This window comes from Leucoraja erinacea, chromosome 20, assembly GCF_028641065.1.
Source record: "Leucoraja erinacea ecotype New England chromosome 20, Leri_hhj_1, whole genome shotgun sequence".
NCBI classification, from domain to species: domain Eukaryota; kingdom Metazoa; phylum Chordata; class Chondrichthyes; order Rajiformes; family Rajidae; genus Leucoraja; species Leucoraja erinaceus.
Genome location: NC_073396.1, coordinates 26,685,537 through 26,707,152, shown reverse-complemented (window position 1 = coordinate 26,707,152; position 21,616 = coordinate 26,685,537). Strand labels below are relative to the sequence as shown.

At 45.5% G+C, this 21,616-nt stretch overlaps 1 protein-coding gene across 1 annotated transcript in view; it reads left to right on the top strand.

Annotated features, from left to right (window-relative positions):
- Positions 1–21,616, top strand: part of LOC129707001 (uncharacterized) — a 307,780-nt gene that overhangs the window by 28,604 nt on the left and 257,560 nt on the right. Inside the window, exon 2 of the mRNA XM_055651710.1 lies at positions 11,781–13,169. Coding sequence (XP_055507685.1) covers positions 11,781–13,169 — 1,389 coding nt within the window. The remainder of the gene's footprint in view (positions 1–11,780; positions 13,170–21,616) is intronic.

Sequence of the window (21,616 nt, the reverse complement as noted above, 5' to 3'; positions counted from 1 at the left end):
TTTACTTCATTTTTGTCAAATGTTAAAAATTTGTCATCACCCACCCAGTTGTTTAAGATGTAGCTTTTGTCAAGTCGAGTTTATCAGACCACATCCGGATATACGAGCAGGCTTTCTGCATACCTTTGCCAGTGTTTTAGTTGGGAACCCTCTCTAAACACTTTACTATTGATTGTTATTACAGTCCCTTGGGCTATTTATAAAGTCTTAGCTGGGATGTGCAGACACAAACCTTCCGTCCTGCATGCATTCCAGGATGCTTTAAATCTTATGCTTCAGAAGGGAAGTAATTGACAAGAAAGTGTGTGAAAGAAGGAACTGGTTTACGCTGAGGATGGATACAAAATACTGGAATAACTCGGCGGGTCCGGCAGCATCTCTGGAGAAAAGGAATAGGTGACATTTCGGGTCGAGACCCTTCTTCAGGCTGAGCTGAGGTCTGAAGTTTGAAGAAGAGCTTCGACCCGAAACGTCACCTATTCCTTTTCTGCAGAGATGCTGCCTGGCCCGCTGGGTTGCTCCTTCATTTTATGTCTCTAATTGGGAAGAAATCCAATTAATTCCAGCAAGTGATTTCATTGATGATCAGCATGTCCCATCCCAAAGATAGATTCCAGGGATGTAGCTTAGTTTAGCGTAATTTAGCATAGCTCAGTTTATTATTGTCATGTGTACTGAGGGGACAGTGAAAAGCTCTTTGCTGTGTGCTATCCAGTTGACAAAAAGACTATACGTGATTACAATCAAGCTGTCCACAGGGTAAAGATACAGGATAAAGGGCACAACATTTATCGCAAGGTAAAGTCCAATTAAAGATAGTTCAAAGCTCTCCAATGAGGTAGATGGGCGGTCAGGACCGCTCGAGCAGGTGAGAGGACGGTTCAGTTGCCCGTTAACAGCTGAAAAGAAACTGTTCCTGAAACTGGAAATTACAAGGAGTTGACAATTTATTGTAACTTATTTCCAAACTTTGCCTGTATCTGATTTCAGGAGATAACTATTTAACTGACTTCTCCGCTGACATTAACTGTGAAATGGCCTCGGGTACAGCTGCCCAACAATGTTCATGCAGCTAACTTGACAAGACTGCTTACAGCAGCAAGCAAAGGGGGGGGAACAACTGAATAATTCATCTGTCAGTGAAACTGTTACGAGCGCCACTGCTAATCAGATTTGGCGCTTGTATTGCTCCAAGGAGTCGCACGGCGGCGCAGCCGGTCGAGCTGCTGCCTCACAGCGCCAGAGTCCCAGGTTCGATCCTGACCTCGGGTGCTGACTGTGAGTTTGCATCTACTCCCTGTCACCACATGGGTGCTCCGGTTTCCCCTCGCATCCCTAGGGCAATCGAGTTTGTAGGTTAATTGACCTCCGTAAGTTGCCCCAGTGGGCAGGGAATGGGTGAGAATGTGGGACAACATAGAACTAACTGGTGTGTAGAAACAAGGAATTGCAAATGCTGATATATAACAAAGGGCACAAGTGGTGGAGTACCTCAACGGGTCAGGCAGCATCTCTGGAACTTGTCTATGTTCTCCGAGTATGTTGCCTGACCCGTTTAGTTACTCCACCACTTTGCGTCCCTTTTTTTAGAACTACTAGCGTGAACTACGATGGTCGGCGTGGTGAAGGGGGTGATCGTGTTGGTCTGAAACTAACGTAAAGGACCACTGAAGGAACTATCCTTATCAGTGTTGTAGTCTGTTCCTCTGAAACTAACACAGGGAGTAAAGGCAATTGAGCGCCAAGTTGGGTCCAAATTTTGATTTTTCATATTACATAGTTTATATATAGAAACTATCCTTCACTCGCCACCTGTGAATACTTTTATGATCATATTTATCATTATTATTATTTTAAAGCACCTAATGTTTTTTTCCTTTTTTTTAATTTTAGTAATTTGTTGCTGTAACTGTCTTTTCCTATCACTTTTTTAAATATGACTGTGTTTTCAGGATAAACCAACTTTGTGTGCTGTGTATGAAACATTATGCTGTCAGTTTCACACCTCGGCAAACCTGCATCCCACAGTGTTCAGTTTTTGGTTTAGAGATACAGCGCCGAAACAGGCCCTTCGGCCGACCGAGTCCGCGCCGACCAGTGATCCCCGCATGCTAACATTATCCTACACACACGCTAAGAATGATTTACATGTGTAAGAAATAACTGCAGATGGTTTAAATCGAATGGAGACAAAAAATGCTGGAGTAACTCAGCGGGTCAGGCAGCCTCTCTGGAGAGAAGGAATGGGTGAGGTTTCAGGTCGAGACCCTTCTTCAGGCTGATGTCAGGGGAGTGGGCTGGACAGAGATATAGTGTAGTCGGACACAGTAAGACTGGTGGGAGAACTGGGAAGGGGGAGGGATGGAGAGAGAAAGAAAGCAAGGGCTATTTGATTTCAGAGAAATCAATGTTCATACCACTGCAATCTTCCCTCCATTGACGAACTGTACACTGCAAGGGCCAGGAAGCGAGTGGGTAAGATCATCTCTGACCCCTCTCACTCTGGCCAAAAACTCTTTGAATCACTTCCCTCTGGAAGGCGACTCCGGACTGTCAAAGCTGCCACAGCCAGACATAAACAGCTTTTTTCCACAAGTCGTAGCTCTATAACCAAAAGTCTGTAGCCTCCTTGTGCTCTGGTATTTTATTTAATTCACATGTTTAATCCCTAGATCCATTCCCATAGCCGACTTTGCGGGCCGGTAACTCCGCTCCTCTGCGGCTGAGCTGGACCGTTCCGGTACCGTTGGACTCCCCTCGGAGACTGACCTCTAGTTGGTCCGGCAAAAGGGATAATCCTCAAAGGCTCTGGAACAAATGATGCTAGAAAATCGGTGGTGGGCCAGTAATATTGTCTTGGGTCATAAATTTACTGGTTGTAACTGATAACAGTTGATGTACAGAATGACCTCCATCAGCTTATTATTGTGGTCTACGTACTGCGAACAGCAAAAGATGATGTCATGATGATACCTTTTGCCATTAAAACATTTTAATAATTGACTTTGCAAACACCCCCAGTCTTTAGATCTGAGATTTCCTTCAACAAATTGTTGCTTTATATTTCCTAAGGCATAAAGAATAGCATCTATATACTGTTTTATGTTCTTCAAGAAATCCAATACAACATTTCAATGTAATTTAGATTTCAGACTTTGAGAATAAAGGACTTACATTACTTACAAATTTGAGCTTGTCTTCTTGATGTTTAATTACAAGCCATCTTTTTATCTCTTGCCCGTAGCTTCTAGGACAATATTTCTCTAATTAATTTTGCTTTCAGCTCATAAATAGGCTACATTTACTAAGTATGGATCAACATACGTGAAATTAGTCATTTGGATTCAGAACTGGTTTACTCATAGAATACAGAGGGTGGTGGTGGAAATTTTATTTTGGCTGGCAGTCTGTGACCAGTAGTCTTTAGACGTTAGAGATACAGCACAGAAACAGGCCCTTTGGCCCACCTAGTCCGTGCCGACCATAAATCACGCCATGCACTGGCACTGTCCTATATACTAGGGACAATTTATAGAGGTCAATTAACCCACAGACCTGCAGTCACAGAGAGAACATACAAACTCCACACAGACAGCACTCGTAATCAGGATCGAACCCGGGTCGCTGGTGCTGTAAGGCAGCAATTCTACTGCTGGACCACCATGCCACCCTGTGTTCTGCAGGGATCATTGCTGGGGTTTCTGTTCTTTGTGTTATACACACAGTACATGTAAGACTGGGACATAAATGTAGATGGAGTGGTTAGTGAACTTGCAGGATGCAAGCCTACATTGGTCAGGGCATTATGAGTAAGAGTTAGGCTGCAACTTTATATATCTTTGGTTAGGCCGCATTTATGTGCAGCTCAGTTCACCGCATTGCAGAATTTTTTTTTACGACTTTGGAGAGGGTGCAGCAGAGGTTTGCCAGAATGCTGCCTGGAATAAAAGGTATTAGTCAAAAGGAGAGATTAGACAGGCATGGATTGGTGTACCTGGAATGCCAATGTTTGATGCGGAGCTGACAGAATTATAGAACATTTTCAGAGGCATAGAAAGACAGTCAGAACCATATGATAGTGGAGATTAAGAGGCTTTTAGATTGGCATAAGGATATGCAGGGGATGGAGGGATATGGAGACATCTTCAGGCAGAGGAGATTAGTTCAACTGGACATCATGTTCGGTACAGATATTGTGGGCTGAAGGGCCTGTTCCTGTGCTGTTTGGTAAAATATAACTGAGATAGACACAAGTATCTGGAGTAACTCAGCGGATCAAGCAGCATCTCTGGAGAAAAGGAATTGGTGACGTTTCGGGTTGAGACCCTTCTTCAGACTGAGAGTCAGGGGAAAGAGAAAAGAGAGATAGAGATAATGATATAGAGATTTAGAAGAAAAGAATGAAAGATATGCAAAAACGTAACGATGATAAAGGAAATAAGCCATTGTTAGATGTGGGCTGGGTGAAAATGAGTTATAGACAATGAGACTCAACACGATGACTTTGAAGCTGGTACAACAATTTGTATGGGGGAGGGAAGGGGAGAGAGAGAGAGAGAGGGGATGCAAAGGTTACTTAAGTTAGAGAAGTCAATATTCATACCGCTGGGTTGTAAGCTGCCCAAGCGAAATATGAGGTGCTGTTCCTCCAATTTGTGTTTGGCCTCACACTGACAATGAAATCTAACTCTGTGTCCAGGTTTAGAACTGCCTAGGGAATACATTCTATTCAATTATATAGAATTGGTGTTAAATAGGGTTTACAACCTTGTAGCTCTTTCATTCCGTAAATGTATCGCACATTCCAAAGCTCCATTCAACTTTTTATTCATTTCCATAAATTGAATAGTTCAGAAAGTGGTGAAAGAAAAACAATTATAGGGCAAGCATGACTATTCCATTCCCACAAACAAAACTAATAAAAAAATTTAAAAATCATGCTATTTTGTTGGTGCAAAAATAGTTTTAAAGAGAATTATGTTCCTTTCACATCAAATCGAACAATGCAGACCTGGGTTATTTCCATTTGTTGGGCAGGTTGAAACCTGTACACCAAGTATTCGTTGAGGACTCAGTCATTTATAGCTGATTACTTTTTTTCAGTTGTGCCAGATTACTGTTGTTTAGTTTAATTTAGTTTAGTTTAGAGATACAGTACGGAAACTGGCCCTTCAGCCCATTGAGTCAGCGCCGACCAGCGATCCTCATACGCTATCACTATCCTACACACTAGGGACCAATATACAAATTATACCAAGCCAATTAGCCTACAAACCTGTACAACTTTGGAGTGTGGGAGGAAACCGGAGGTCTTTGGAGAAAGTCACAGGGAGAACCCACACCGTCACAGATAAAGAACGTACAAACTCTGTGTGGCCATTTCAACAGCAGCTATTGTGGTCAGGATCGACCCTAAGGGGTCTCTGGCGCTAGGTAAGGCAACAATTCTACTGCTGCTAGTGGGTTCATGTGTTTAGAACGTTGACATCGCGCTGGATTAGTGCCCTCAATGCCGAGAAAAACATTCTGTACATGTCATGTACCAGAATGGCGGAATGAGACGATACACTATAAAATAAAATATAATACCTTTTACCAGTGTAGAAAAAAATTTGTTTTGAAGACATTTGCATTACAGGTGCACAACCTTTTATCCGAAATCCTTGGGACCAGACACTTTTCGTAATTCGGAATTTTTCGGCTTTCGGAATGGAAGATTTTTAGCGTAGATTTTAACGGCTGGCTCAGTGGTAGAGTGCTCGGCTCATATCCGCAAGGTCGCGAATTTGCGCCTCGATCCCGGCAGTTACTCGATCGCGAGTTTGAGTCTTCAATGTAGTTTTTTCTTGCAGAATAGGAGAGAATAGGGAGGGTTAGGCTGGGATCATTCTCTGCGAGATGATCTTAGTGCGGGAGACAAGTATAGGAGAGGTGTACTGACTGTGTGGGCAGAACTTTGGAAGTGATTGCCCACCATTCTCAAAAGCCGCTGTGTCTCCCTGTCCCTCCAACTCCAGAGGAATCCGCTCCCCGATGGGCCGCTACAGCGACAAGTGGCAGTTCGTCCACAGCCCGAGCTGCGCCACCCCAAGAACAAGACGTACCTTGCACACCATCAGCTTCTTCCCCTACGGGGAGCGTGTTCCTCTGGAGTTGGAGCGGGGCTGGGCTGGAGTTGCTGATCTGGGATCTCCGTACTTGCAGTGGGCCTGGGGGTCGGTGTCCCGATGAGGGGGCGCAGAACTGCCACTTGTCGCCGTAGCGGCCCATCGGGGAGTGGCTTCTGGTGGTCCTGACGTCTTCGGCCACTCCCCTGTACAGGAGCTGAGACTGGGAACTGTACTGCCCTTGCAGGTGAGTAGGAGAGTGGGGTTGTTTGCAGTTGCAGAGGGAGGGGGCAAGGGCGGTACAGTTCACAGTCTCAGCTCCTGTCCAGGGGGGTGGCCGGAGACGTCAGGACCAACAGGAACCCACTCCCCGATGGGCCGCTACAGCGACAAGTGGCAGTTCGCCCACAGCCTGAGCTGCGCCCCCTCATCCGCAACCCGGGTTCCTCTGTAGTTGGAACGGGGCTGGGCTAGAGTTGCTGCTGGCTGTGAGTCTCTGGGATCTCCGTGCTTGCAGTCGGTGTCCCGTTGGTCCTTACGTCTCCGGCCAACCCCCTGGACAGGAGCTGAGACTGTGAACTGTACCGCCCTTGCCCCCTCCCTCTGCAACTGCAAACAACCCCACTCTCCTGCTCACCTGCAAGGGCGGTACAGTTCCCAGTCTCAGCTCCTGTACAGGGGGGTGGCCGGAGACGTCACAGCCCGAGCTGCGCCCCCTCATCTGCAACCCCAAGAACAAGACGTACCTTGCACACCATCAGCTTCTGTCCCTACAGGGAGCGTGTTCCTCTGGAGTTGGAACGGGGCTGGGCTGCTGCTGGCTGTGAGTCTCCGGGATCTTCGTGCTTGCAGTGGGCCTGGGGGACGGTGTCCCGTTGGTCCTGACGTCTCCGGTGACTGGCACTGACCTGCTGGCTGGCATCGCCGACGTGAAGACAGTGCAAAGCCCCCGCGCCGGTGCAATGGGCGGGGAACTGGAGAGGGGAGGGAAGGGGTCACACACATGGCCGGGAAGCAGAGGGGTGTAGGTGGGGTGAAACTGAAGGGAGCGACAATCTGCTGCTACCTGCCCGTTAAAACGTTCCCAAGCAAGACTCACGATACACTGTGTATCGTGAGTCTATCGTGGGAACTTTTTAACTCAGCGGGCAGGCAGCAGCAGATTGTCAATTATTAACTCTCCCGCGCTATATACCCTCACCTCTTTTATGAATGGGGATTTAGTTCCCCTTTCTTCGAAGGACCGACCGGAGGTTCCGCTGTCACCTCTGCGGGCTGCCCTCGGTGAACGTCTTCAAGGACCTTTCTTCAAGGACTGAAAAAATGTCCACTATTCGGAGCTTTTCGTTATTTGGATCTTCAGATAAAAGGTTGTGCACCTATACCAACATTATTGACAAATACGCTGATGTTAAAAATGAGTATATATTTTGCAGGTTGTAAAAAAATTATTTATTCAACTTTACAACATTCTGAATGTGTATCTGCCATTACTCTGTGTGTGTGTGTGTGTGTGTGTGTGTGTGTGTGTGTGTGTGTGTGTGTGTGTGTGTGTGTGTGTGTGTGTGTGTGTGTGTGTGTGTGTGTGTGTGTGTGTGTGTGTGTGTGTGTGTGTGTGTTGTGTGTGTGTAAGTGGGTGTGCCTGTGTGGAGCTGTGCGGCTGTGTGTGTGCGTCTGTGTGTGTGAATGCGTCTGTCTGTGTGTCTGTTTGTATATGTATGTGTCTGTATCTGTCCATGCCTGTGTCTACGGGTGTAAAATTGTCAACATTTATTGCATTTACTTAAAAAAATAAGTTTGATTAAATTCATATTTTTACAAACTAGTAAAAAGTTCATCCTTGTACAATAAAAATGCCATCTTAATGCAAGCAACAGGTAGTTGTCTGTGAGAGGTTGGCTGGAATGAATCTATATATTTTGCGAATGCTATTTTGGTTAACAGTGAAACCACAACTTTTGGTTAACAGTTCAGTAAAGCTGAATTGGCGAAATTGCTTTCAATTACACAGCTTGGATTTCAGGTGCAAGCCTGTTTAATTTAGTGTCTTTATTTTAGAGATATGAGAAAAAACATGTTTATAGTTCATTACACCAATTGGACAGACAAAGCAATTCAGTGATTTCTCAGAAAAACACAAAATGCTGGAGTAACTCAGCGGGACAGGCAGCATCTCCGGAGAGGAGGAATGGGTAACGTTTTGGGTCGAGACCCTTCTGCAGACTGAAAGAAAGTGATTTCTCGTTCCTTGTTTGAATTAGTTTTGAAATAATCACACTTTGTTTTAGAAAAAGTTTCCATTCAGAAACCTTTGCACAAAAGTAACAAAGGAACATTACTGTTCTGTTCTGACTTGTCTCAGGTTTGAATGGAGACAATCGATGAATAGGAAATAATCCGATTTCAGTTTTGAACTTACTGCATGGTGCCTCAGACAGTTGTATGAAATCTTCCATTTCATCTTCAGTTTCACAGGCACTCTGCTGTTTCCAGCTCTGGACTCCACCAATTCCTTTCGAACTGATACCGATTATTGCCTTCCAACACTTTGACCTGTCAGACTGTGGCACAGCAGTTATTTGCGAGGAGGAACTCAAACCTGAACTAATGACGGCAAAATAAAATAAAAGTTGTAGTTTCACGGGAGTGGGCCGTTTCTGATGGGAATCGAGTGCCAAAAATGGATACCAATATTATGTGATAGATATACACTAAATGCTGGTGTAATTCAGCTGGGTCAAGCAGTATCCCTGGAAAAAATGGATAGGTGACATTTCAGGTCGACCCTTCTTCAGATCCTCTTCTTCAGACTTATATTATGTGTGTCTATAGTCAAACTGCTCTATTGTAAAGGTATTTTGAAACATGGTAAATCATTGGCTAACACAACTCTAAAATGAATATGTGTTAGGACAGGAACACTATGGATATTTTACAAAATAATTACACAGTACTATGTTTACTGATTTTATATATATATATATATATATAATATCTATGTATCTATTTCCTGAAAAATCTGACATTTTAGTGATCTTCCAGTGGAAAACTTTATAGTCATAGTCATACAGTGTGGTAAACAGGCCCTTCAGCCCAACTTGCCCACACTGACCAACATGCTCCATCTACACGTCCCACCTACCTGCATTTGGCCCATATCCCTCTAAACTTTTCCTATCCATGCTAATTCCTATCCTATAATTTCCTATCCAGCCTAATTGCTTCTTCAACGTTGCGATAGTAATGTTATCTTGATGTGGCAGGGATGGAAGAATGGAAAATGGGATGGGGATATTTACAGAATACAAAGTGGAAGGTTTAGTTTAGAGATGCAGCGTGGAAACAGGCACAATGGCCCAACGTTTTTGTGTCAACCAGCCATATACCAGCTCTAACCTACACACTAGGGCCAATTTACAGAAGCCAATTAACCAACAAACCTGCATGTCACTGGCGTGTGAGAGAAAAAAACCAATATCAACCAATGTGTAGGTTTGGAAACTGTTGTCTGATAAAATTTGGGATCCACCCCAAACGTACAAAGTATCTGTCACCAGCCCTCGGAGATGTTATCTCCAAGGCTTTGAACCAAGTGCGAGGAAGTCAGATTAAACTGAAGGTCGGGAGGTCATGTTACAGTTGTATAAGACATTTATAGTCTTGTGTTCAGGTTTGGTCACCATGGTATAGGAATGATGGTGTCAAGCTTGAAAGGATTCGGAGAAGATTCATCAGGATGTTGCCAGGACTTAAGGGACTGAGCTAGAGGGAGAGATTGAGCAGGCTAGGACTTTAGCACTTGGAGTGCAGGAGGATGAGCGATGATCTTATACAGTGAGGGGAATAGATCGGGTAAACGCACAGAGTATTTAGCCCAGAGTATTTTGCCCAGAGTAGCGAAATCGAGAACCAGAGGACATAGGTTTAAGGTGAGGGGGGAAAGATTTAATGGGAACCTGATGGGTGAAGTTTTCACACAAAGGGTGGTGGGTGTCTGGAACATGCTGCTGGAGGAGGTAGTTGAGGGAGGTACAATCACAAAGTTAAAGAAACATCTAGGTAGATACATGGATTGGATAGGGTTAGAGGGATATGGGCCAAAGCATCCAGCTGAGACTAGCGTAACTGGGACAGGTTGGTCGAGGTGGACAAGCTGGGCCGAAGGACCCGTTTCCACGCTATGTGACTCTGTGACTCTCTATGACTATGAAGTGCATTTTTAGCTAGCAGGAACATGATGGGCCAAGTAGTCTTCTCCTGTGTCATATCTCACTGTGATTCTATGTTTTTATTTGAAGTAACCCTGCGGAATGGTATGTTGATTAATTTAAAGAATTTTTCAGAGGGAGGGGAGGGCAGCTTAAAATGGCTGATACCCACACACGTAATTGTTCAGTATTTAGTGCATGTGATAGCATAGACATTGTTTACATATAAAGAAAATGGTCAGGCATCAGACGATAATCCTAATCTGCATAATGTCCATGCAATAATTGGCACCATTAATCAAATTTATCTAGTCTTGGAAGTATATGGAAAAGCTAAAGCTTGCCTTTGGTTCATGCATCATTCTCAATAGTTCAACAGCTTCAATCCTGAAAGGTGTTATTGCAATCCCTCTTCTACACTGAAACTAGAGAGCATAATCTCAAGGGAAGGTGTTTCCATTTAGGACAAGGGTGAGGAGAATTTTTTTTTAAGTTCGTAAATCATAGGAGCAGAGGTTGGCCATTTGACCTATCGAGTCTACTCCGCCAGTCAGTCAGGGCTAATCTATCTTTCCCTCTCAGCCCCATTCTCCTGCCCTCTCCCCATAACCCCTGACACCCATAGCAATCAAGTATATGTCAATCTCCACTTTAAAAATACACGTTGACTAACAAAATTCCTCCGCAGAGGGCTGTAAATCGGTTATCGAATGTGTTCGGGAAAAGTATGGGAAGATGGACTAGATGTGAGGTTATTGACTGATGGAGCAGCTCGAAGACACACACGAGTTGCCCCAACACCCATCGCTTATATTGCAACTTTAACCTTAGACCTTAGAGACACAGCGCAGAAACAGGCCCTTCAGCCCACCGAGTCCACACAGCCAGTGATCACCATGCGTCCTAGTACTATTCTACGCACCTGGAACAACTTACAATTTTACCAAAGTCATTTAACCTATAAACATGTACATCTTTGGTCATTCAGTAAGAGCTAGGCTGATCCTTTACTGTAGCACCGTTTCCCCGCATGAGCCTCCTATTCAGTGACTTTAACACGGTGGCGCAGCGGGTAGAGTTGCTGCCTTGCAGCGCTTGCAGTGCTGGAGACCCGTGTTCGATCCCGACTACGGGCACTGTCTGTACAGAGTTTGTACCTACCCCAAATGACCACGTGGATTTTCTCCGAGATATTCAGTTTCCTCTCACACTCCAAAGAACTGCAGGTTTGTAGGTTGATTGACTTGGTATAAATGTAAATTGTCCCTAGCGTGTGTAGGATGGTGTTGGTGTACGGGGAACGCTGGTCGGTGCAGACTCGAAGGGCCTGTTTCCGCGCTGTATCTGTGAACTAAACTAAACCCAGGCCTTGAGCATCTAGAGATTTATTCCCCTTTGACAGCATATCGCCTTGTTATTTGGCTGCCTTGCTTTAATGTATATTTTCACTTTTGTTTGCAAACAGCTCTGAAACGTTCGTTTGAAATTGACGATGTGAATGATGAGCCTCCGCTTTCACCCGTCTCTTCGCTCAGCTCGCCCTTCCCTCCGGCCTCCAGAATGGTGCAGTCGCACACGCTCAATGAAAACTTTGCGCCTTCTCCGTCTTCTTACCACGCGTGGGTCACGAGGAACTCTGGCACCGCCCCGTCCCCAGGCCCTGCCCAACACAGGAAGGTCTCTTCAAGCTTTTCCTTTAATCAGGGCTCCAAACCCTTCCCCAGGGCCAACGGAAGCGCGCAGGGCGCATTGGGCCGAGTCTCCTCTTTTCAAAGCAGAGTCAACCCCAATGGTTTCTCCCAGTCTTCCAGACCCGATGCTGATGATGGTCTACGTGGCTCCACGTCCAGTCTCGTCTCTCCCTCAAGGCTACACTCCATGTCCAGTCCACCCCAGGGTCTGCTGGGCTGCCACGATCCTGGCGCCAAGCCAAACCACGTGCCAGCCCCATCGCTGAAGAAATACTCGTCGCAGGGCAACATGTTCCATTCCGAAGTGGACCGACCCGTGGCCTCCGTGAAGGAAAGCTCGGTCAGTCATGGCTCCATGCCGTCCCTCGACCTCCACATAGCTGAAGACCTCGCTCTGGATAACAAGGCGCCCTCCAACCTCATGCACAAGTCAAGCGTACCTCCGTTATCCGGGGTACGGTCTCTGCTGTCTCAAAGCGTTGCACCAGGCCATGGTCAACGAACAGGTCAGAGAGAGCCAAGGATCGGCCCAACTGGCACCGACTCCAGTTTAAATGTGAAGCCTGCGCAAAATGTTCGAGACGTGAGTTTTAGGCCGACTAATTCACTTTCCATTAATGCGGCTGACTCCATATGCATGTCTCAAGAGAGACAAATTACAAGCACTGACCAGAGAGCAAGACCGCTCCCAAGAACGCAAATTATCCAGACTACACCAACATCCCCCCCTATCGCCCTGGCAAGGTCTAAGCAAAGCCTCTCAAAGACCTCCGCACATCAGCTTGGAGACTTCCTACCTTCTGCCATGGATGTGGAGCCCAACCCAGTAGCCCAGCACCAGTTGCCCCAGTTTAAGTTAGTGGCCCAGCACCACCAGATGGTTCAGGTCCCTGCTCCTGGCCCCTCCCCCGTACCTGATTGGCAAGCAAAACTCGCGTGGAACTCGGCTTTGAATGACGATATGTTGGCTCTGCAGAAAATGGAAAATCCAGCTTCGATGAACAAGAACAACGATTCCTTCTCAACCTCGGGCGATTTGGAGGTACATTATCTCAACTCTAACGTCATGCTGACCAACAAAATGTACCTCGATGGAAAAATAGAGGAGGAATTTCAAGATCCACGTCTGGAGAAAGAGGTTAAGATGCATTTCAGGCAGCAAGGTAAGGTGTGACTTTTTGAGTCAGTTTTATTAAACAGGGAACGCACATTGAATTCCTCCATTTTGAAAGCACTAAGCGTTTGACGACTTCAAACCTACGGTTCTTTTAAATGTATTTCAGGCCACACAGTTTAAAAAAGAAATGTGTTTATTGATAAAGGCTTAATGTGTTGGCTTAATGGTTTGCAAAATGTGCAATGACCTTCTGTAGTGTTCGGTGTCACGGGGTGATAAGATATGCAATGGGACCTGCAGTAGCTGCAACGTACAGAAGGATGACAACAGCAGAGTTTAGCTCAGCTAGAATTTGCCCTGCAGTCAAAGTCTGGTCAATACTTGCTCTCAAGGTTCACACTTGTACAATGGACACATGGGCGTGGGATCAGGAGCAGAGCTGAAGGGGAGATGGGAGGTTGCGGCATTACCGCTAAAAATGAGTAAAGGGCCTGTCCCACTTCGGCTATTTTAGGCGACTACAGGCGACTAGGCAGTCGCCACATGGTCACTGGGGAGTCGCCTGTATGGTTGTGAGTAGTCGCCCAAAGAGTCGTAGCGTCTTTCTGGTCGCCGCTGGATTTTCAACATGTTCAAAATTTTTCGGCGACAGTGAGTTGACGCCGATGAGCGTAGCTTGACTTCTCCTGATGTTGGTGCTGTCGTATGTTGTTGCCACGTGACGTAGGTTGGCGCCAGTGCTGACTTCGGGGAATTCCATTGGCGACCACCTACGTCAACCGCCGACAGGTACCGGCGACTGAATTGTCTTCACTTGTCGCCGACAGGGTTGTTGCTTGTCGTAGCTTGACGCGGGTGGACGTAGGTTGCCCCTTGTGTGGTCGTAGGTTGTCGTGGGTGGACATCCTAATGGGTCGCCGGTTGTCGGTAGCTTGCCGTAGCTTGACGCCGACTAGGTTGTTGTAGCTTGTCATAGACATTGTTGTAGGGGGGGGGAGGAAGTCCAGTCGCTGGTTTTTCGGCGACCTGCAATTACTGTGACAGTCGCCTAAAAAAATCGCCTAAGTGGGACAGGCCCTTGATATTTGACGGCTAAATTGAAAGGAATAGATTGCTGCCACATCTGACTAAGCACAGTGAAATTCTTTGCTTGCAAACCAATGTATACAAAAAGCGGCCACAGATGATGGACGGAACTGTAAGCTTGTTCGTAACTCTTGAAGTTTCATTGGCAAACTTTTGAAGGCTTTTAAAATGAAATAGAATTCATGACTTAATGGTTTAAATTTTTAATTTGTCAAAAATATTATCTCGCTGAGTAGCCGTTCTGTCCATCCAAGCCAAAGTTAAAAAGCATGCTTTTGCTCAGAGCAGCAGTTGTTTTTACCACTCCACTGGTACTTGGGTGAAAGATTATTCAACATCTTTCCTTGAAATTGGCATCACAGGTAGATAGGGTGGCTTAAAAGGTTGTGACACATTGGCCTTCATCAGTCACAGTTTTGAGGATAGAAATTGGGAGGTTGGATTTTGCAGTTATATAAAGACTTTGGCGAGGCTGCATTTAGAGTACTGTGTTCAGTTTTGGGATTCAAGTTATTGGAAAGATGTTGTCAAGCTGGAAAGGGTGCAGAGAAGATTTACGAGGATGTTGCCAGGACTCGAGGGCCTGAGCTATAGGCAGCGGTTGAGCGGGCTAGGACTCTATTCCTTGGAGCGCAGGAGGATAAGAGGTGATCTTATAGATGTGTACAAAATCACTAGAGGAATAGATCAGGTAAACACATAAAGTCTCTTGCCCAGACTCGGGGACCAGAGGACATAGCATAAAGATTTAATAGGAACCTAAGGGGTCGCTTTTTTTACACAAAGGGTGGTGGGTGTATGGAATGAGTTGCCACAGTAAGTAGTTGAGGCAGGGACTATTGCAACCTTTAAGAAACATTTAGACAGGTACATGGATAGGGTAGGTTTAGAGAGATATGGGCTAAATGCAGGCAGGTGGGACTAGCGTAGATGGGACATATTGGTCGGTGTGGGCAAGTTGGGCTGAAGGGCCTGTTTCCACATTGTATGACTGTATGATAGCTGAGCAGGTGTGGGGATTACTACATTTGTTAAAGAGAATAGGCAATGTATTTGAACAGGATGTAGTAACGAGAAACTGCAGAAGCTGGTTTATACCAAAGAGAGATGCAAAATGTTGGAGTATCTCAGCAGTTCAGTCAGCATCTTTGGAGAAAATGTATAGGTGATGTTTCGGGTTGGGACCCTCCTTCAGGCTGATTTCCCCCACTCCCCCCTGCAATCAGACTGAAGAAGGATCCCGACCCAAAACATCACCTATTAATTTTCTCTAGAGATGCTGCACAAATCTTGTCCCCCTCACCTTAAACCTATGTTCTCAATTCCCCTACTGTGGGTACAAGACTGCATTTACCTGATCTAAACTGTACAACTCCACCCCCTTCTGTCGTGGGGTAGACTGAGACTGACTCTCCCCCCTCCCCCCACCGCCACCACGCCCAATCTTTGCACATCCCACTCGTCACATTAATTTCATGTTTCATGTATTTGGAGTTATTATCACTGTTGGCAGATCAATTTCCCTCCTGGGATGAATAAAGTTCTATTGTATCGTGTCGTATACCTCTCATAATCATACCATTGTCCCACATTTAGCTGAAACGAGGTACTATTTTCATGCTTCAAGCACAGGTTGATGTTACTCGAAGAAAACGCATGATATCCTAAGAAACAAGGCACCAGGTATTCTCAAGCACACTGGTATTGGCACTGAATTATTCTTCCAACAAGGCGAGTGCTATTGTAAATAGCTCATTCTAAGCTTCCCCCCAGTCTAGTTTCAGTCAAAAATCACTGAATCAAGTACTTGATCAACTAATCTTTATTTTAACAAAACACAATTACAGTTCAACTACTGTACTTATCCCACCGCTGGCTCGACCCTCGTCTCTGCCTGATCAAGCCCTCTAGGCCTCGCTCAGACAGAGACACTCCAGAGGTTCACGCAGTCCCAAGCGCTCTCCCAGAAGATCGACGCGGGACCTCGTGGTAGCGGACTTTTATACGTTCCGGGACCTCGAGGGGCCGAACCACAAGGCGGTGGTCTCTTAAAAACCCAATTACAGATATCGATTAACCCCATACATAACAGACATTTCCATTACCCAATAATACAACACCTCACACATTGTATAAGAAAGAAAGCTCTGCAAGGAAGCTAACAAGAAAAAACAATGAAACATGTGATTCAGATTCAGATTCAGATTCAATTTTAATTGTCATTGTCAGTGTACAGTACAGAGGCAACGAAATGCATTTAGCATCTCCCTGGAAGAGCGACATAGCAAACGATTTGAATAAATAATAATAAGTGTCCGGTGGGGGGGGTGGTGATTGGCAGTCACCGAGGTACATTGTTGAGTAGAGTGACATCCCATGTGCCATGGGATTCAAACAGTTTCTCCAAGGCTCGACAGTTTGACCAATCATCGATTAACAGAATGACCATCTCGCAACATTATGTATACTATTTACAATGCTTTTGCAGCGGTCCAATCAAAATGATGCTTTTAAGGTTCGTTTGCAAAACTGCTATACATGTTATCAATTTAAGAGAAACAGGGAGAACACCTGGACCCCTTACCATCCTGCATATCAGTCTGAGCCTAGACTGGCTGGCGCCAATCAAAGCCTGTAAAGTTCAGCTGACAAGGGTTAAGCAATTCTGACAAGTGCAGGGATCCTCCATTTTATGGTGTCTATAATCTAGCCAATATTAACACCATTATGCCCTATTTTGTTAGATTGCAGGGTTGCAATAATTATATTCTGTTCAGGGATGATTTGTCCAGGGGTGACATACCTCACTGGATGTGCGTGCTGCAACTCAGCTCCCCACGTACAGTTGGTGATGAAAAGAAAGAACAAACTTTGATTGCCAGTGTACATATATCATTTGCTGCCTGATATTTCTGGATCAGTGCCCAAACAGACTTCAAATTCTATAGTTTAGAATTTGGAGGAGGAAAGGAATCTTGCTCACGGCAACCCCCCATTAAAATGGAAGCAAAACAGATTTATATGAAGAGGGCAGATTTTGCTGAGGACAGGTCTTCTTATGAATGCATTCCTTTATGTCACTTCTTAATATTTTTGTGTAATGAATATTATGGGTAAAGTATAATGCCCAAGCAATTTTCAATTTAAAGAGCAACCACTGTGTGATTGTCCATTGTTGTATTGTGTCTGCCTTTCATGTCATACTAATTTGTCATAATCACATTTTATTGGCTTGTTTACATGTGGAAAATACCTTTCATGCTGCCAGTCACATTATACTGGCATAAAAAAACTATTCACTTGTACTATTTATGAATGTTTTATGCAAAGCTTTGATAAATTTTTAGCAGCCACCTTTATCAAATGAATATACTCCTTGTTGTAAAATGGTTTGTGTGTTTTTAGTGATGCAGTGGTGCAGCTGTAGAAAGTTGCTGCCTTACAGCACCAAAGACCCAGGTTCAATTCTAACTACCGGTGCTGAGCTTGCATGTTCTCCCTGAGACCGTGTGGGTTTTCTCTGGGTGCTTTGGTTTCCTCCCACATTCCAAAGACGTACAGGTTTAAGAAGGAACTGCGGATGCTGGGAAAAAATCGAAACTAGACAAAAAATGCTGGAGAAACTGAAGAAGGGTCTCGACCCGAAACGTCGCTTGCTCCTTCTCTCCATGGATGCTGCCTCACCCGCTGAGTTTCTCCAGCATTTTTTATGTCCACTTCATTTTTATAGGTTAATTAGCTTCAGCAAAATTGTACATTTTTGCATTGTAAATTGTTCCTAGTGTGTAGGGTAATGCTAGTGTACGGGGTGATCAGGACTCGGTTGGTGAGGACTCGCTGGGCAGCCGGGCCTGTTTCCACGATGTAAAGAGACTCAAGCCCTTGTCCCACTTTCCTGAGTTACTCGCAAATTCTCCAGAGTTTTCCCCTTGATTCGAACTCGGGGAACGTCCGTAGCGAGTCTGTAGGAGTCCGTAGATATTCTGTAGCGGCTCGTAATGCCAGCCGTAGGTACTCGGGGCATCTGGTAAGTCGGGACGTTTTTTCACTATGTTGAAAAATGTCCACAAGTTTAAAAAAAAATAGCCCCGAGTACTTACGGCTGACTATTACTGTAATTCTCCAAGTTTGAATCAAGGGGAAAACACGGGAGAATTTGTTGTAACTCGGGGAAAGTGGGACAGGGGGCTTAATTCATTACCTATTGTATTCTGTCATGTCCATTTCACCCCTGAGGTCTCAAGATTCTTTGATCGGAGTTTCCCAAGGCACAGCCAGTCACCCCAACAGTCAATGCAAAAGGAAACAGGTATTCTCAAGGATTGGAAATTATTCTGGTTACTGGAGAAAATTGTTAATAGTCCTAACAATATGCCTTTAAACATTTCATCCAATTATTGCTTATTTCTAATACCTTCTTCTCCTCCTTATTACTCAACAACGTACCTCGGTGACTGCCAATCACCACCCCCCCCCCCCCCCCCCCCCCCCCCCCCCCCCCCCCCCCCCCCCCCCCCCCCCCCCCCCCCCCCCCCCCCCCCCCCCCCCCCCCCCAATATGACACTTATTATTATTTATTCATCGTTTGCTATGTCGCTCTTCAAGGGAGATGCTAAATGCATTTCGTTGTCTCTGTACTGTACACTGACAATGACAATTAAAATTGAATCTGAATCTGAATCTGATATCAGATTGTTCTGATCATCGTGATCTGGAGAAGAGGGAGTAAACTACACTTAACAAGTGCCCTTCTCTTCAATTTCTTGTGCCCTTACAAGGAAAGACCAGGGCCCGAGCTCCAGGCTTGGTATAACCAAGGTTCCAAACGAAGCGCATGAATTTTAAGTTTGGCATCTTTCAATTGCATTTGTGAATAAACACCCTGGCATTATTTAATTACTCATCGATGACGAGGGAAGGCAAGGCTCATTAAGCACACCAGTGCCACAGCGTATGGATTGGCTGACTTAAAGCATACTCTTTAGACTGTAGACTCTAGAGACACAGTGTGGGAAAAGTGCACTTCGGCCAGTCAGCGATCGCCCCGTACACTAACACTATCCTACACACGGGACAAATGACAATTTACATGGGCCAATTAACCTATAAACCTGTAGGCAGGAACTGCAGATGGCGGTTTTAACCAAAGATAGACACAAAAAAACTATAGTAACTCAGCGGGACAGGCAGCATCTCTGGAGAGAAGGAATGGGTCTGAAGAATGGCTCTCAATCCGAAATGTCACCCATTCCTTCCCTCCAGAGATGCTGCCTGGCCCGCTGAGTTACTCCAGTTTTCTGTATAACCTATAGACCTGTACGTCTTTGGAATGAGGAGGAAACCGAAGCACCCAGAGGAAACCCATGCGCTCACAGGAACAACGTGCAAACTCCGCACAGACAGCACACTAAAACGGAGCCAATTAACCTACACACCTGTATGTCTTTGGAGTGTGGGAGGAAACCGAAGATCTCGGAGAAAACCCACGATGGTCACGGGGAGAACGTACAAACTCGGTACAGACATAGGAGACCTGTCATGACCATACAGCCTATGGTCGTGAGAAGTCTCCAAAAAGTCGTAGCATCTTTCTGGTCGCCGCTGAATTTTAAACATGTTGAATATTTTGGCGACCGATGACGTGTGCCGGCAGTCGCCTGTAAAGGTCGCGCAAGTGGGACAGGCCCTTTTAAATGTCCTAACTGTCTTAAAACCTCTTTCATGCCACTATCGTATCTGGCAACTAACATTAGCGACGCATTCCAGGGTCTCGCCACCCTCCCCTTGTCTTCTGCCTCCTTGCCATCTCTGCCGTACCTCCCCACAATGTGAAAGAAATAATTTCATTTGCAGACCGAAGGTGAATATTTTGAGGATATGTCATCGTGTAAGTTTCCAAACCAACAGCACGAACCACGTCGCCTGAAATCGCAGCTCCGTGTACCTGCCTTGTCTTGTTCATCTCCAGCGAGTCTCTTTTGTTTTTTTTTATATAGAGTCAAACTCTCGCGTTAAGATCTTCATTGATTAGATCCTATCGTCTGCAAGGCTCATACTGTAGATACGCCTCATGTTGTTGAAGTTGTTTGTGTTCCCGGCCCTCATAACAATGTGTGTTTGGATGATTCAACGGCAGGATGCCGCCACAGCTGAGTGAGGCTGGTTGTTCTCTACTGCCATCATAAGATGATGGGCTTATCTCCACCAGCAAACCGTGACTTCAGGGGCACAAATGTACAGATGGATTGTGCTATGATAACGGACGTCTTGCCTCCCCATGCCGCCAGTGACTAATGAAATAATGATAGATAGGCGCAAAAAACTGGAGTAACTCAGCGGGACAGGCAGCATCTCTGGAGAGAAGGAATGGGTGACGTTTCGGGTCTCGACCCGAAACGTCACCCGTTCCGTCTCTCCAGAGATGCTGCCTGTCCTACTGAGTTACTCCAGCTTTTTGTGTCCATCTTCGGTTTAAACCAGCACCTGCAGAATTTATTTTACTTCATTGGAGGAATGTGGGCTTCACACATTCAACCACCATTTAGTTGTCCACCACGAGAGAAAATACCAGTGAACGGCCTTCCTGTACTGCTGCGAGGCTCAATGTGCGGATGCACACACGCCGCTGTCAGGACGGGAGATCCTGGAGTTTGACCCAGTGATGGGACATTTTCAAGTTGGTGTGGTGTGTGGCTGAGTAGCCAACCTCTTCTGTTGGGAGCTGGCATGATCTCAATGGGCTGAATGGCCTTTGTGTGCCACAACAATTCTATGATTCTATGAAGAATTCATCATAAATGGATTTCACTTTTGTCTTCTATCTAGGCTTATGTCATCATTGTAGTTTACTGAGCTGTGTTTGAAGATATGCAGCTAATTATTTCATCTACAGTGGCCTCTGTTTATCGTACAAAGTGCTGTGGTTTAGCTGATGAATATCGGACTCAAAATAGTGAACGTTTTATTTATTGGTATCAAACGGCTGAAGCTGTGAAGCTGAGTTTTGACAAAAATGAAACCAAAATGGGCGGCACAGTGGTGTAGCAGTCGAGTTGCTGCCTTACAGCACCAGTAACCCAGGTTTGATCCTGACTATGGGTGCTGTCTGTACGCAGTTTGTACCTTCTCCCTGTGAGTTTTCTCCGGGTGCTTCGGTTCCCACCCACACTACAAAGACGTACCGGTTTGTAGGTTAATTAGCTTCTGGTAATTGTTAAATTGTCCCTGATGTGTAGGATAGTGCGAGTGAGCAGGGGGCGATCGCTGGTCGGCGTGGACTCGGTGGGCCGAAGGGCCTGTTTCCACGCTGCATCCCTAAACTAGACTAAAGCAGAATCACGCAAGGCCCTCAAACTGTCAGCCAGGAGTCCGCACCATTCAATTATACTTTATTGTCACATGGTACCT